Genomic DNA, 15,820 nt, shown 5'->3' with positions numbered 1-15,820 from the left:
TCCAGGTACAACAGCCTCCCCCAGTACTGGCTTTCCACGCTACAAGTGTATTTGGTATCTGCTTGACTGATCTGGAGCACTGTCTGTTCCAGCTCTCTGACACAGCGGAGAGCAAAATTGAATCTGCACCGAAGGGAAAGGCTGTCGTCTGGCTCCATGGCTGCTGCGACCAGGGAAACCAGACGGTGCGCTTATGTGTTACAGAGTCTCAGCCCGTCTCTTTTCTGACGGGTTTGCTCTCAGAGAAGCAGTAGCAAGCAGCAAGGGACCTTGATTTCTTCTTCGTTTAGGAGGTTGTGGTATTTGAAGAGTACAACCAACATATTCCCTGCAGGAGAGCCTCCGCTCTCCTCCTTGGTCGCTTGATGGTGCTCACCAGAGATGATCCCTTGGAATAAGACTGGGGGGAAAAGAGAGGGAGGGGTTTGCTCAGGGAAACGAAATCTTCCCATTGCAGAGCTGTGAAGGAGCTATGCTCCATAATCGAGTCTCCCTTTCACGAAGGCACTTGGCCCAAAATTGGCGTCAGCCGCTGAAGGATCTGAGCAGCATAGCCACGTCTAGTAGAACGAACTGCGGTTTTCATAATGACTCCTTGACTAAATTGTCACTTAAACTGTCTCAGCATTTATGGTTTGCAGGTTATGGACGCTAAAGCCACTGGTGGGAGAGATGTGTCCTTAGGAGACAGGGCAGAAAGGAACACTTTTGGCCTTCCTCGGGAAAGCTAAAAATTAATACCGAAGCCAGGACCAACACCAGGCTGCAGTCCTTCCCCCAAGACCTCTGCCGGCGGTCTATTAGCAGAGCAAAGCCAGCAAGAATCACCCAGAAAAGTGTTTGGCACTGAAGCAAATCACCCGTTTCAAAATTGTCTTTAAGCAGCAACCTGACTTGGGTCCTTTGTATTTATTTACCAAAAAATCAGCTTGTGTAGGTACTGTCTGAGCTGCGGTGACCCAGCTATCTGGTCAAAGGCCTGCAGGGAGCCGGGAGATAGAGCGAGTTAACGTTTAACCCGCAGGGACTGTAAACCCAACCTGGGGCTGCTGAACCTTTGGAGTTTGATATGATGATTAGAGAATAACCGGAGTGACACGTCGCAAATTCTCCATAATCAAGGAGAAGTTTTCCGGGCGGTGATCTCCCCCCCGCAAATTGCTCAGGTACGGTGCCGCCGCTCGGCTTTCTCCGCGGGGCCGCTTTTCGCTCCGATGCGGGCGCCGGGAGGGGGAAGGAGCGGCTCGAATCGCCCTCCTTTCCCCAGCGAGAGGCAAGCGTCGGGAGCCCGATGGGCAGATAAGAGTTTCTTGAAGGCCTCGGGGTAACCTCTGCCCGGGCAGAAGCTTTTTTTTGGCGCTTTGCTTCGCCGGGCAGCGCTGACCTGTGCATTTGCTAAAAAATGAAGTCGGCCAAGGGAGGGAAGGGTGTGTGTGCGTGTGTGGCGGGGGGGGCATTTACCTTGCAATAATTCGGTCTTGATTTGTTAAAGCGCAACTTCCTACGGCTAATCGTTAGCGATCTTTTCACCTAGTTCAGCCGTTTTCTTGCCGTTCCTTCGCTTTGCAAAAGGCCGGTCTGCATTTCAAAGGCTGCTCCTGAAAATCTGCACTTTCGGGGTGGGGGGGGACAGAGGCTGGGTTCAGCCGTAAGCATCTCTCCTCCCGAGGAGGACCTTTGTGGCCTGCTTGTGCGTTTGGTAATATGGCTGCGTGCAAGCAAAGAGCCGTTTGGAGGCGAGAAGCCGCTTCCAAAGAAAAAGAAGCTGCGGTGGGGGGGGGGGGGAAAGTCGCCCGTTTAGCACCAAAATTATTTTTGAAGGGCTCGCGCGCTGCAAACGCTGCGCACCTGCGGCGCTTTGGAGCGATGGAGGTAATTGCTCCGAGCCAATGCATCCCCCTTCCCTGCAAATATCTCCAAGTTCCCACTTTCCCCGGGACCGGCGGAACGGAGAAAAAAAACCGATGCAGTGGGAAGGCAGAGGAATTGCGCTTTCTCGTTGTGCTGCTTAAATCGGACCCCGTCCTGCCGCACTTCTCCCCCGAGCAAAGAGCAGCTTGCTGCAGACGGCTGCTGGCGCGTCTCGCGGCGCTTGGGAAGAAGCTGGCAAACCTTGAAAAGAGTCTGTTTTGGGGAAGAATAGGAAGAGTAAACCGAATACTTCCCCGGGGAACCTTGCTTGGAGCCTGTAGGGGGAGAAAAGAACAGAGCCAGTGAAATGCTAGCTGATAGCCTAAAGCGAAATGGTTTCTCTAGTTATTATATTTGATTTATTAAGAGTAAAGGGTGAATATACTTATTTGCTCTTTTCAAAGGCTGTTATTCTTCACCAGGAGTGGTTGCACGGGGTGAGGGTACTTTTGCCAAACGGCCTTCCTTAGCTGCGTCCGAGTGACTCAATGCATTCAGACGCGAGAGCGTATTGATCCTCACAGGATAAACAGGGTTTCGTTATCTCGCTCCTGGAAACAGTAACCAGGTTTCTCCGCAGCGCGCTGCGAACGGGCAAGCTCAGAGCGCAAAAGCAGCCAGGGAGCAGCAGGGCTAGGCTGGAAAAACGCTCTGCAAAACTAGTGGCCGCTTTGCCGGCGGTCGTAGCGCGAGGCGTATTGCCGTGCCGGCGGATAGCCTGGCCTAGGAGACATCCCTTAGCTTGGGAAACATTCCTCCTTTTGCAAGCACATACCCCAGAGCGAAGCAAAAACCACCGCGTTTGTGGAATAAAAGCTCCCGGATTCATCTCGCCCCAGGCTAGACGGAGGAGAGCATCAAAGTCCGTGTGCGGTAGATACCATTAGCAAGAAAAACCACATAGCAAAGTAGTTGCAGAGAAGTGAAACAACATCCTAGCAACTTTGGTGTTTTTGTCAGTATGGGGTTTGTTGCACATAAAGTACGCTTACTCTTCTCAGCATTTTAGAGCTTGAATAGAAACCTAAAAAGAAATGATAGCATTCGCTGAAGAGAGGAAAAAATCAAATTAAACAATGCTCTTATTTAAAATAAAAACAATACTTTCCATTTGTAATAGCACGGTGTTCTTGGTTCTGCATCCGTGATAAATAAGTGGCATTGCTTCAAATTCGGTCAAAAATGAACATAACATAGGAAATGCACCCACGCAGTTAGCACTGCTGAAGATCCTAATTTCAATATACACTTCTCCTGAATAAAATGTAACTAGTTTTTTTTTTAATTATTTACATCAAGCTCATTATTAATAGCAAGCAACCTCAGGGCCAAGCCCCTGAAAATGACTGGGTTGCAGGACAATTGCTTCTGCTGAGTTATTTTGGTTTTAAATAGGGCTAAAAATACTGCCTTAACTTGCCACAGTTGTTGACGGTTTCCAGTGACAGGTACGAAAGGGGAGTTTTTTCCCCCTTCCCATGTCAGTAGGTATTTGCTAATTGATTAATGACTCAGGGAACAAAGAAGGAGAGAAAGTAATCATGTTTCCCCAGGTCCCGTGGCAGCAGCTCTCCTCTGTTATCCTTGCAAAAAAAAAAAATAATTAGCTCAGCACATAGGCACCAGTGCAAGGATTGAGGCTAATGAGTGGAGGAAGAGGAACGGGATGAAATCCCCAAGCCTAGGAAATAAAAGCTCCCACCACAGCTTGGGGTCTGCACACCAGAAGCGGCCTGATGCACTGGTTGACGTGTGGATTTGGGGCAATAGAGGTGGGAAATTAATAGCGCCCTGTAGAAGAAGATGTTTAGACCTCATCAGGTCAAGGAAGGCAAGTTATAGCTGGACCAGGGAAGTGGAGAGGTGGAGAGAAGAGCCAGCAGCTTTCGGGGAGGCAAGGCTGCCAGAAAATCCCTGGGCGCTTGGGGAATTTCTGTTACTCATTCACCGGCCTGCCAAGGCCGGCTGAAATTCGGAGGCGGCGGGGGGAAAAGCGGTGTGTCTGCCCAGCCCCTTCCGTCGCAGAAACGTAACCATTTATTCAGCTCCCGAGCGAGGTGTTTTCTGATAAAGTGGCGAAACCGTATCATCACTCGATTTGCAACACGGGCACCACATTAATTACACTTAGGTAGGCTCAGTGCTTGGCAGGTGGGGCTGCCACCCATCAGAGTGCTATCTCAAAACCCAGTGCTGGCAGAAAATTCAGAACTAGATGTCGTTCGGAGGATAAGCAGTCCACGACCTCAGAGTGGAAGCTGGTTTTCAGGTGATGTGACACAAGTGCTAGGCGCAGATTACAGAACTACAGAACAGTTGAGGTTGGAAGGGACCTCTGGAGATCATAGTCCAACCCCCTGCTCAAGCAAGGTCACCTAGAGCACGTTGCCCAGGACCAGGTCCAGATGGCTTTTGAGTATCTCCAAGGATGGAGGATTAAGGCCAGGCCTTCATTAATACACCACCTGAGAATACCACAACCAATTTCTCTGGTGCTTTTAAAAAAATCCACGGAAATCTTCAGCATTGGATTCCACAGTGACTCTGATTAATACCTTGCACAACCTTGAATGTTCTTGCTCTGTTATTTCTAGCAGATTACTTGAACATGTCTTCTCCACCGGTGCACGCAGATGTCTAGACATTTTGGTCTGAAACAGCCTAAAATTTGCAGGATGTCTTACAAGAAGGGAGACCAGCAGAGCTTGTCTGGTCTTATCTAATAAGGCAGAAGCTGAAGAGGAATATTGTTTTGCCTGTAAATGCATCTGTCTGGGAAAAGCATGGTCCACATCTATGCCTGACCCCCACAAGTTTGTGCTCGCTGTTCAACACGAAGCAAATCTCCTCAGCTGAAATGTTGGCTAGAAATAACGTGGCTTCCTGGATGCCTTCATTCAAGATGCATATGATATTCCTCCCTGGAGGAGGAGGCACGGAGCATTTACGGTGCTGCATGCAAATATATTCAAAGGAGCCTGCTAAGCCGGCTGGCTCGTCAGAAAGCGTGGCATGAAACAGTCAGCGTGACGGGGGGAAGAAAAGGGCTTTTACACTAGTTTTCTATCTAGGTCACTGCTCGGGACAGGCAGCAACCTGAAAACCTCAGCTGCTATGGAAACCCGTTTGGGCACGAGGACGCGACACCCGCGGCGGGCAGATCTGCCGGCTGGCGACACGTCTACGTCTGCGCTCCGGTTACGGAGGCAATATCGACACCTGGGGTAACCTTGGTGTTGGGAAGAGGGCGGCTGCAGCAGCGCGGCGGGCTGACTGCCCTTGTCCTTGCTCCTGTGCCTGCGACATCGACGTATCTGCCACAGGGCAGAGGAGACAGTCTTTATGCACGGTCCCCTGGCACCGGAGACAGGATATAGCCTCCTGCCGCTGGAACAGCTCAAAGCTTTGAATGACCTCCTGGGAATGTTACTGGCTCGCTTGCCCGGCTGTAATGAAACCTAATTCCGTGAATATAACGGGTATCTGTGTAGCACAGCCATCTCTTTCCACCCCACAGCCGTGCTGGCCTTGGTGCGTAAGGACACGCTTGAGTCTGGATAAAAGCACCTAACGGAGACTCACGGGGGCCCAAGCAAACCTGCAGCGACCCACGTGGTGCAGGTTGATCTCCCAAGCTGCTGCTGAAATCAGGACGCAGCAGAAACAAACCGTAAGGGGCCAAATTTGCCCCGCCTGGGTAAGAGATATAGTATTAACACCTCGCCGAGCCTTTCCTCTTGCATCCCCTGAACGACGGCGTTGCTACAGGACGGGAGAGCCAGGGCTACCAGCGTGAATCACTTTTCTAGGGAAGATCCTTCAAACAATTCCCTTCTCAACACCAGCACTTTCCTATACAAGGCACGTATAGGATCCCTCTGTATGGAGCTGGGGAGACCCAGTCCCACGCAAAGTCGCTCGCTTGCAGCCCCAGGGACTCGCTGCGGACAACGTGAACGTGTAGCACCCCTCAGCGGACACGGCCTTCAGTCTATGGCTGCCATTTGCTTATGCGCTTAAGTAGCCAAAACCATGTCTTTCAGAAAGTTTTCTTGTTTATAAAGCCGTCAGAAGTGGCTGAAGGACCGAAGGATCCAAAGCCAATTTTGTTTTTAATTGTCGTCTTTGAGAAACCGCTGATCAGCTGATTTGGAGCAAATGCATATAACACACTCTTTTAAGCTTTTTTTTTTTTTCTTTCTTTTTTAATTAGCCTGGGAAAACGTCCAATTTGGTTTTCCAAGTCAGTTTGCTAATCCTGTCCCGTATTGTGCCGAACCCGAGCTCTGGATGAGTCGGCAGGCGCAGAAATGTGCTGCTGGGGGAGCGACGCAAAACCCCTCCTGGTCCTCATCATGCTGCGAGCGTTGATGCAGCTTGGCCGCTGACCTCGGTGCAGCAGATGAAAAACACGTAGTTGGGTCATGCACTGGATATATGCCAACCAGGGAGCAACCTCCAAGTCTCCCTTACAAAGCACATTATATATTTCCTCATGGATTCACTCCACATTTTCCCAGATGTTAAACAAACCCCCGAAGCCAGCTGTATTCTAATTCAAAGGATGTGAAAAGAGAAAAAAAAAAATCAAACTTTCTTAAATATATATCTGATTCTATAAAAAATAAACCAAAACAATGATTGGGCTCCAGCTGCTGCAGAAAACACTTGTTTTGCAATTAAAGTTGGGAGAGACCTATTGCATTGCTCAGTCCGTCTCCCAGCCACTGCGCATTGGTAGCAATTAAAACACTGGAGAGCCTGGGAACACAACGGAAAAAAAAAAATCAGAAGAGTCCCGCAAACCTGAGCAATAAATAACTCTATTATACGGCATTACGGGGATGTCTCTGCTTCCAAATATTTATGTTGCAGCCTCCAGAGCACAGTGTAGCAGGGTCCGAGTTACACCCCGACGCTACAAGGACCTAAGCGCATGTCTGACTTTCAGCGTTGTGAATAATCCTTCCACTTAAATTTAAGCACCTACTTGAGTCTTTACGGGATGCGTAGATGCAGAAGCACAGAGCAAGAGCTGTCCAAATACAAAGTGGCCAACCTCAAACCTTAGCTGTTCCTCAATGCACCCCAAAAGCAGCGTGTGGTAATAAAAGATTTTGGTGTTAAACAGGCAGTCCTTAGGAAAGGTTATTTCTGTGATTTCCATAGCACCAGCGCATGCTCGGAAGCCGTAGTCAGACACATTGCACTTCTTAAGCTGCTTTTCTTTATGTGAAAAACTCATGTTATATACTCCAAAAAGCCTGCTGTACTGAGGGATTGAGGGGAGCCCTCTCCCCACAAATTTGGTATTAGCTCACAGCACAACTGCAGCAATCCACCCCTCCTTTGCACCTTCCCTTCTCCCTCCTCTGTTCTTTCGGATTTTCCCTTCCTCCCACCCTTGCCCTTCCCCTCATGTCCTGGGGAAGACCCTTCCTTTTGGCCCTGTTTGCTCTCTAAGCGATCCTGGGAGTTATGGCTGCTTTTTGCTGCCTCCACGTTTTCTCCAGAGGGAGTGAGCTTTTTGACACCAGGGGTTCAGCTCAGGTTCAGACTGAAGGCAATAATAACAATTTTGGATGGTACAATTTAGCAGTTTCCTCCTACGAAGCCTAGGAGTTGATTTGCAGCCTCCAGCTTGGGATGGTCAAGCCAAGCCAAGCGGCTTTTCTGCCCAAATGATGCTCTCGCAAGGATATGTTGCATTTTAATACGGTGACATGGCACATGGGGCAGCAGCGGCTTTCGGCAGGGAGTGGGTCTTGCACAGAGGAGGAAGGTAGGAGCAGTGGGAAGGCCATAGACATCATGCACGTCAAAAGGGAAAAAGAAACAAGCAGGGTTTGATCACCCTGTGAAGTTGTGTCTTCAGAGCATGTTGAATAAGGAATATCACATAGCTGAACTGATCATTGCATGATATTGTGGAGTTTCTAAGTGTGCGTATTTGCAATGTTGTTTTAATTTATAATTGGTGCGCTTAGCTAGATCTGCCACTGAGAAACCTTCTCTTCTCCCTTCCACCTCTTTCAGGCTTCTTTTGACTTTGGATAGGATGGACGCGTATCAGTGCTAAGGTTTTCAAACTTGTTTCTTGGTCCTACTTGCCCACAGCACATGCCCCAACTACAAGCACCCGAGCAAGCAATTCGATGGATGAACTGGGCAGGAGCCCTCAGAGCACGCAATAGTTTTGCTCTTGCTGGTATTCAGCATCAGTCAGTAATGGTTTCACAAGTCCTCAAGCTCATCTTTGTACCTGCAGACCTACTTCTATATGTACTCATGCAAATGCTACTTGCATGCACCAAGACAAAGCTCAGCATGCAGCAAAAACTGCGTGTGAGACCCAGTTCAGATTCAGATTTTGTCTTTACAGCTTTTTCAGCCCCAAAACTAAACTTAAAAAAGTTCTGTAATTAAATATGACCTAAAACTACAGTTCTGAATCGAAAGGTCTGAACCCAAGACTGTCCCAGCCCGGACTGTAGATACAGATCTGAAGTTCTCCCATGTTCTTGATTTTTTTGGAAACAGATCGAATCAGACCCCGTCTCTTCTAATGTGCCCTCCATGGCTCATGCCAGATTCCCTATCCAGCATTAGCTGGATGCTGTGGCATGAAGGAGTCCGTCCTCATGTAGCTGGTGCAAGACTGGATATCTTACCTGTGTCTCCCTCCTTAGACACAAGGACAAACGTGTTACAGTATCCCTCTGCATCACACTAGAGTGCTGTACAAAACTGAATCATGGGTTTAAACGCTATTTATTTTCATGCAACAGGTAAGAGGGGGATAATTTTGTTTTCTCCACAGAGTCTGTGGGATTTTTTAGTTTTTTTAATCTCAAAATTATTGATTTAGGAAGAATGATCCTGTTAACTTTCTCAGAAGGGTGGACTTTCTGCTCCTAGCCGTATTAATTTATTTAATTTATCTTAAATTTGATTGCAGTGAGCACCCCTAATTAACCTGATTTTTTGCTGATAATCACTCACAATGGAATCAAATCACAAATCCGGGGATGGATTGACCGGCACACAGAAAGAAGCCGCCCTCCGTGCATTAATTCAGCGAACGGGATATAATTTGATCCAGGTAGGAACTCATGGTCATGTCCTTTTTTGCACAGTGTCTGGTTTCGTCTTGAATCGATACATTGCACCAGGAGCTTGAGCAGCAAATCTCTATGCATGAAACTTTGCTTCTCACTGATTCTCCTCTCTCTCTCTCTATGTATGACACAAAAATGTGTAATAGATGCTGTCTTTTATAAAGCAGATGGTATTCCTCCAGGAATTCTTTGCTCACTGCGATTATAATAAGCAGGAAATGAAAACTGAGCACAGCTTAATCTTGGGAAGGGTTGAGATTGCTATGTGGAAGTCACGGCAGCAGTGATATATAGCGGAGAAAGTTCATTAAACACTTCAGAGTTTCTGAAGACCTTGGGTCCAATCTTGGCCATAAGAAGCCTGATGCGTGACTGCCAGGTCTGCATTTCATACTGCACACACACACATACACAAATACACATGAGAAAGGTACTTTACCTGCCCAATAGCCAAAGGTTTGCTCCCAGGCTGGTCTTCAAGGTCTCTGAGTGGAGACCCTCCTCTGGTCAGGGCAGATGGAGAACAGGAAGATCCCTCCAAAGCCATCTCAGTAAGTGTTTCTTAGTTAAGCACAGCCTAAACAAGTTAATCTTTCAAAAGCACGAGGCAATAGTATGACCGCCCTTGCATTCTCTAAGAAGCAGTGATTGAAAACAATAAATTTTAGGAAGGCTGTTGTCTTGTCTTGAACTTTGCCTTTCTTTATGTGGCACTAGGGGGCACAACAGCCCAAAGCAAAAATTGAGACTCCTGGGAAAAAGTATTTTCACATAGCCCTTAAACCTGTGCGCACCCTTGGACTAGGCCAGCAACTGGGTTTATGCCCTTGAGACCCTTTCTGCCATTCTTTACACAGGAGATGATATATCTTCTCTATGTCTTATATTTGCTGGGGCATTCTTTATCTTGTTTTTCAGAGCCGCCTACATCTGGCAATAGCTCATTTCTGAGTCACATATTTCCCCACAAACACACCATGATTTTCTTCTTTCTCCCCACTTTTTCCTGTTCTTTTAAGTTTACCATTTTCTCTTTTGTCCTCCTCGTTTCCCTTTTCCATCTCTCTGTGCTTTCTTTCCAGCCTACTTATTGCTGAGCCAAACATCTCCTTGCTTAACATGTACCAGGGTCACTCGTCTTTGCAAAGAGGATGACATAGATCCTCCTTCCCTCCAGCCAGATTGTGAAGATGAGACCATTTAGATGCTGCCTTCAGGCCACATATGAAGCCACTGCAGAGAGAAAGAAGATTTTATTTTTTGCTGAGTCTCTTCACACACAAGCTCCCACATACATTGACAGAATGAAAAAATTAACTGATTGATTTTTATCTTCCTTGGTTTACAAGTGGAATGGTAGATCTCCCCTAGCCCTTTTCAGCCCATTAAATGTGAAATCAGCATTTCTTCCAATGACCAGCTCCTTCCTCCAGCTGACGTGCCAATGAAGATTACAGTTGACTGCAACAACACATGACGCAACGGTGACATTTTGTCTTCACCTAACAAATGGATCGAAAGACATCTGGACAATTCTTGGGGCAGCCAGAAAACCTCACACTTCTGATGTGCTCAGTTCAGCCAACCTAGGGGCAGAAAAATAGTCTGAAACTTCATGATCTTCCAGTCTGATTTCCTGTGAGGGTTCCTTCATAAATTCAAATATTCCTATGACTCCAACATTATGCTGAAAGCATTTATAACATGAAGAATGAGCATGGATAACTCAGGGCCAGGTATAGGCTTAAGAAAATTGAATGTGCTCTTGCTATAGTCTTAGTTTCTGCAAGGATCTGCCTTTGCTATAGGCTTAAGTCATTCAAGCATTCATTAAGTCAGTTGTTCATTTGCCTGGAATATTCCCAGAGTGGGAAATGATGACAGAAGGTGGGGGACAGAAACAGAAAAACGAGCAAACTCCCAGCTCCTCTGGTCATATGGCATCGCAGCAGGAAAAGGAAGGCTAGAGAGAAAGAGAGAAAGACAAATAGGAAGAAGAGAGAGAAAGAGGGCAAAGAGAGAGAAAGAAAAAGTAGAGAAAGAGAGAAAGATGAGAGAAAATGTGAGAAGAAAACAAGAAAAGACAGAAAAGTTGATAAAAAATAGGAGAGGAGAAGAGAGAGAATCCATCTAGCAAAAATGTAGGCAAAGGTGGAAATATTGGCTGGTTCTCACATCTTTGGGTATTATTCAGGGCCAAGACTTTCTCCCTACCCTCCTGGGGAGGCAGGAATCATCCCGGATGACTCCCCAGACAGTCCCTGCTGGGAGAGCTCTCCTGCCCCTCGCCTCTTCCCATTGATGGCCCTCCTCCCTCCCCTCCAAGGGGCTGTTTCTTTCTCCTCTTCCTGTACCTTGTCACCTCCTGAGCTCCCTCTCAAATCCCAGATGGGTAGAGAAAGGGCTTCACCACAGCCCTGGGTTTGGGACCTGCACTCCCTGGCGTGGCTCTTTGGGTGCTGAGCACCTCCTCATGATCTGATGCAAACCAGGACTCTGGCACAACCTTCCTACTCCAGGTGTTGTCTCCTCCATCCCGCTGAATGCCTTGTGCTCTCTCCTTCGTGTCTCCTCTGCTGTGCAAGAAAGCATGCATGCAGTGAGAAGAAACACAGAAAAAGCAGCACTATGCATCCAGAGGCTCGTCGCTCTCCTACTGTCACTTCCAAGCTCTTGCCCAACCCCATCACTTCCCCTGCACCATCCCTCCATGACAATCCCCAGGCCCAGGTCCTCACCAGGCCTTGTGCCAGGTGTTGCTGACTCTTTGCTAAGTCCAATTGCTGGTGAAAACATCATTTTCCAAGTGTGGTGAGAAGCCTGTGCTCCTTTCCAGTATCACTTACCACCGATGAAGCCTCAGGCTCCCTGGCTGGCCTGCAAGGCAGCTCCTATCCATTCTCACTGTCCCTCCACTTTTCATTCTGTCCACATCTCTCTCCTAATTTCTTCCCCTGTGACCTCCATCCCTGTTTTTCCCCCTATGTTAGCTCTGCCTGAGGTCCAGATGCCTTCTCCTTTTACATAGTCTTTCTGCTTTCAAACATGATTCTTCCAGTATCTTTTCTTTAGTCTATACAGAAGGAAGCTCTCCATCAGTTACTAAAATATGAGACATATCATTGCTAATCAATGTTATTATTGGATGAAGAATCAATTTGTACATTTTTGCCAGTGCAATATTATACATCCCAAAACTAATACACATTCCACAAGGGTTCACCTCCCATAGCCAAGAAGACCCACATTTCTCAAGGAGGTATTTGACTGTCTCTGTCTTGGACATCTGAAGTAGAAATTGAGTTGCTGAAACAACATCCTGTTCAATGCACTGATGCCATGTTCTGTAGTAAAACTTATCTAGGTACAAATCAAATCCTTTTCCAGTACATCACCAGTCCTACTGAAAGGGATACCGAGGTCTTTCAGTATAGATACATCAGTGGGGCAGCCAATATACACTATATCATCTATTTTGAGTCTGTAAAGAGTTACTCCACAGGGGAAAGGAGAGTGCTTGCCTGGTAGCACACTGGTAATGGTGTATGTCTAATATGTCATGTCAAGTTGGACAAAAGTCTGGGTTCCTTGCCAAGAGACTGATTACATCCACGTTTAAAATCCGCATATTTTAAGCCATCCTTTAATTTTTCTCCACAACAGGAAAATGGGCAAAGAAAATACGGAGGCCCACCACCTGGCTGGGACGGCCCTCCGCCAGAGAGGGGGTGTGAGATCTTCATTGGGAAACTGCCCAGAGACCTCTTTGAAGATGAACTTATACCATTGTGTGAAAAAGTAAGTCTTTATGGCTGGTAGTCATTTTGCAGAGGATACTGATTATCAAAGCTACACTTCCAGGCTGAATTGGAGGTGATTTGGCCCAGACTGGGAAAGCCATCTATTGAAACACTAGTTCCTTCCTTAGTCAGCAGGTACAAAGCTACCCTTGGTTCAGTGGAAGCCCCTCCACCCCCCTTCCCTTATCCACCCAGGAGTCCCCACCTCCCCAGCAAGAAACCATTCATCTTGGCTCCAAGCCCTGATGTGGTTTCAGGTCACATTTTCTGCTCCAGATTGGAGCTGTATGTTGTTGCTGTCTGGAAGTGAAGGAGACAGGAGACTGAACAGAGCAAGGACTGTGCCTCCAGGCTCTCTAAGAGAGGGAAAAGACTCAGAGGACATTTCCTCTACTGACTTTTGGGATGAGCAGTGATAGGTTTCTCTCCTAGTGCACACAGCTCCTGCACCATCCATTCACCATGACTGGGGCTAATCTAAGACTGGAGTTGGCCCTATGCAGAGCGAGAAGTCGTGCTAGAAACACCCAGTGGTGCCTTCCTCCCTAAATTATTCTTCAGCTCTACAAAATACGCCTCCCTTAACCTAGCAAATAGGCACAGACATGCAGTCACTCTGGGGTTTTGCACAAGCTAGAGAGAAATCATTAAAAAAAAAAATGGGTTAGCAATCCTGTTCAGACACTAAAGACCATGCAATCCTACTGTTGCATCTAGTTGTCCTGTTTTTTATTGCTTTTTTTGCTGTGTGCTGCATCAGCTCCAAAACTGGAGCGCAGACTCCTTCAGGCAGGGAGATCAAAAATCTTGATGCTTCTGAAGTCAGTGGCCAAACTCCTATTTACTAGTATGAGGAACATTTCTTTGCTAAAGTGTTAACTGCCTGCCTTATAACTTAAGCATGTGCTGCCTCTGTTTATTTTGACTTTGTTGATGAGTCAGAAAGCAGCGTGAAGGTAGAATAGGCACTGGATGATTATTTTGTATATGGAAATATTCAAAGAGCTCTGATGTGATATAGTCAAGGAAGTACCCAGTTTTGTTTAAATATCTCCCACCTTGCTGACAAACCTTTCCTTTAGAATGACTTTTCTTTTCACTTCCAGATTGGCAAAATCTATGAAATGAGAATGATGATGGATTTTAATGGAAACAATAGGGGCTATGCCTTTGTAACCTTCTCTAATAAACAGGAGGCGAAGAATGCAATAAAGCAACTCAATAATTATGAAATTAGGTAAGCATGGCAAACACCTTCACATCAGCCTTAAATTATATGATGCATTAATCTGTTTTGTTATACATACCGTATTTTCCCGTTACCTAGAGAAAGGTTATTTAGATATCCAAAACTGAAAAGGAAATCACTCCCTCTGTGCAATCACTCCTTTATTCCTTACTACATAGGCAAATATGTATTATGGTTAGTTTCTCTGGAAATGCAGTCAAGAGAAACCACTATTTCACCAGAATCAATATCTTTTACAGGAAATTTCTTCCTTACAAAAAAATCTATCAGAACATTGGAAAAAAATATTTTGCTGTGGGTCAAATTAACTGACACCTTATTTTATGTTTCACTTTGGGCTGTTTTCTGTTGATGTATTCGTAGCCATGTGAGTGGCCTCACACGAGCTATACTGCAGATATGTTCTGGAAGACAGTGTGATTGCAAAAAAATGGGATGAAACAAAACGGTAAATCAATGACTTTCCCCAGTGGGTAGGGATAGAAAAAAAACTCATGTTTGTAACTAAAAATTGGGAACAAAACAACCAGTAATCAACAACATACGAGTCTATCGATATGTTTTGTTTGGATTTCAACCACATTCAGGGTGGTTTTTTTTTCAGTAAAAGTAGGATGAGTATATTTCTTTGCTCAAAAGTGTTTGGCGACAAACCATTCTGGCAAGTTTAAGCTTTTCATTTTTCACAAAAAGGATAGGTTGTGAACTAGGGAAGCTCTACTAGCAACCACAAGGATGAGCAGGTCACAAGGCACATGAGGAGGGCTGGGAAACATGATTTGTGTCAGAGGCCTCCACCTCCTCTGCTTACTTGTCTTGTTCCAAAGACCCTTCTAAAGAAGTTTTTAACTTCTCAAGACCCCTCAAGAGGTACTCAGGCTATAAGGAGGTGAGGGAAGTGTGTGTGAAAGGAAAATTTTACTTTGGGGTCTGCAGAACAGCTGGCATTAGTAAGCTCCAAAATGTTCTCTCCTCATGATAAGAAGAAATGGAAGGACTTACTTTCTTTCCCCAGAACCTCAATCATGAGGCCCACTGGTGACTGGGATGCTACAAGTCACTGGTGGATACAGAGAATCTTGGCATACACTAACAGCAACAGCAGAGTCACTGCTGTGTTCGTGGGTGGTAGGTACAGCTGGGTGGTAGCAGCTGGTTTTGGAAAGAGCAGAAGAGAGAATTCCAGGAAGCTAAAGCAAAATTTGGCTTTGGTTTCTCCCAAATCTCCAGGCCCTCATTTCAACTATGCTGCCTTACTTTGATATCAAATTTGGCCAAGTGGCAGCCTTCATGTTGGATTGAGCACCTTACATTGAGCAAAATGACCTGAGTGTCCCAAGTAACATATACCACTGGAGTAGGAGGGCTTGTGTTTGAACCTTTTTTGGGGGACAAGGTGGGGACAAACAACCAGAAATGTTGTTTATATGCAGGAATGGGCGTCTCCTTGGGGTCTGTGCCAGTGTGGACAACTGCCGTCTGTTTGTGGGGGGGATCCCCAAAACGAAGAAGAGGGAGGAAATCTTAGCAGAAATGAAGAAAGTCACGGATGGAGTCGTGGACGTCATTGTGTACCCTAGTGCGGCTGATAAGACGAAAAACCGGGGTTTTGCTTTTGTGGAATACGAAAGTCATCGGGCAGCAGCAATGGCAAGGAGAAAATTGTTACCAGGTTAGTACAGAGACCTGGGGTGGTAGGAATGGCTTCATCTTACTAGTCGCATGCTTACAGCTTGTGGTGT

General features: G+C 46.5%; 1 protein-coding gene across 1 annotated transcript in view; it reads left to right on the top strand.

The window, feature by feature from the left end:
• The first annotated feature begins 1,087 nt into the window (after positions 1-1,087).
• A1CF (APOBEC1 complementation factor) overlaps positions 1,088-15,820 on the top strand; it is a 33,934-nt gene continuing 19,201 nt past the window's right edge. The window contains exons 1-5 of the mRNA XM_013948207.2: positions 1,088-1,166; positions 8,870-9,013; positions 12,693-12,827; positions 13,936-14,066; positions 15,512-15,750. Coding sequence (XP_013803661.2) covers positions 8,915-9,013; positions 12,693-12,827; positions 13,936-14,066; positions 15,512-15,750 — 604 coding nt within the window. The 5' untranslated portion in view covers positions 1,088-1,166; positions 8,870-8,914. The remainder of the gene's footprint in view (positions 1,167-8,869; positions 9,014-12,692; positions 12,828-13,935; positions 14,067-15,511; positions 15,751-15,820) is intronic.

This window comes from Apteryx mantelli, chromosome 7 (assembly GCF_036417845.1).
Source record: "Apteryx mantelli isolate bAptMan1 chromosome 7, bAptMan1.hap1, whole genome shotgun sequence".
Classification (NCBI taxonomy): domain Eukaryota; kingdom Metazoa; phylum Chordata; class Aves; order Apterygiformes; family Apterygidae; genus Apteryx; species Apteryx mantelli.
The sequence above is the reverse complement of the archived record's forward strand: the minus strand, read 5'-3'. Positions and strand labels throughout refer to the sequence as shown.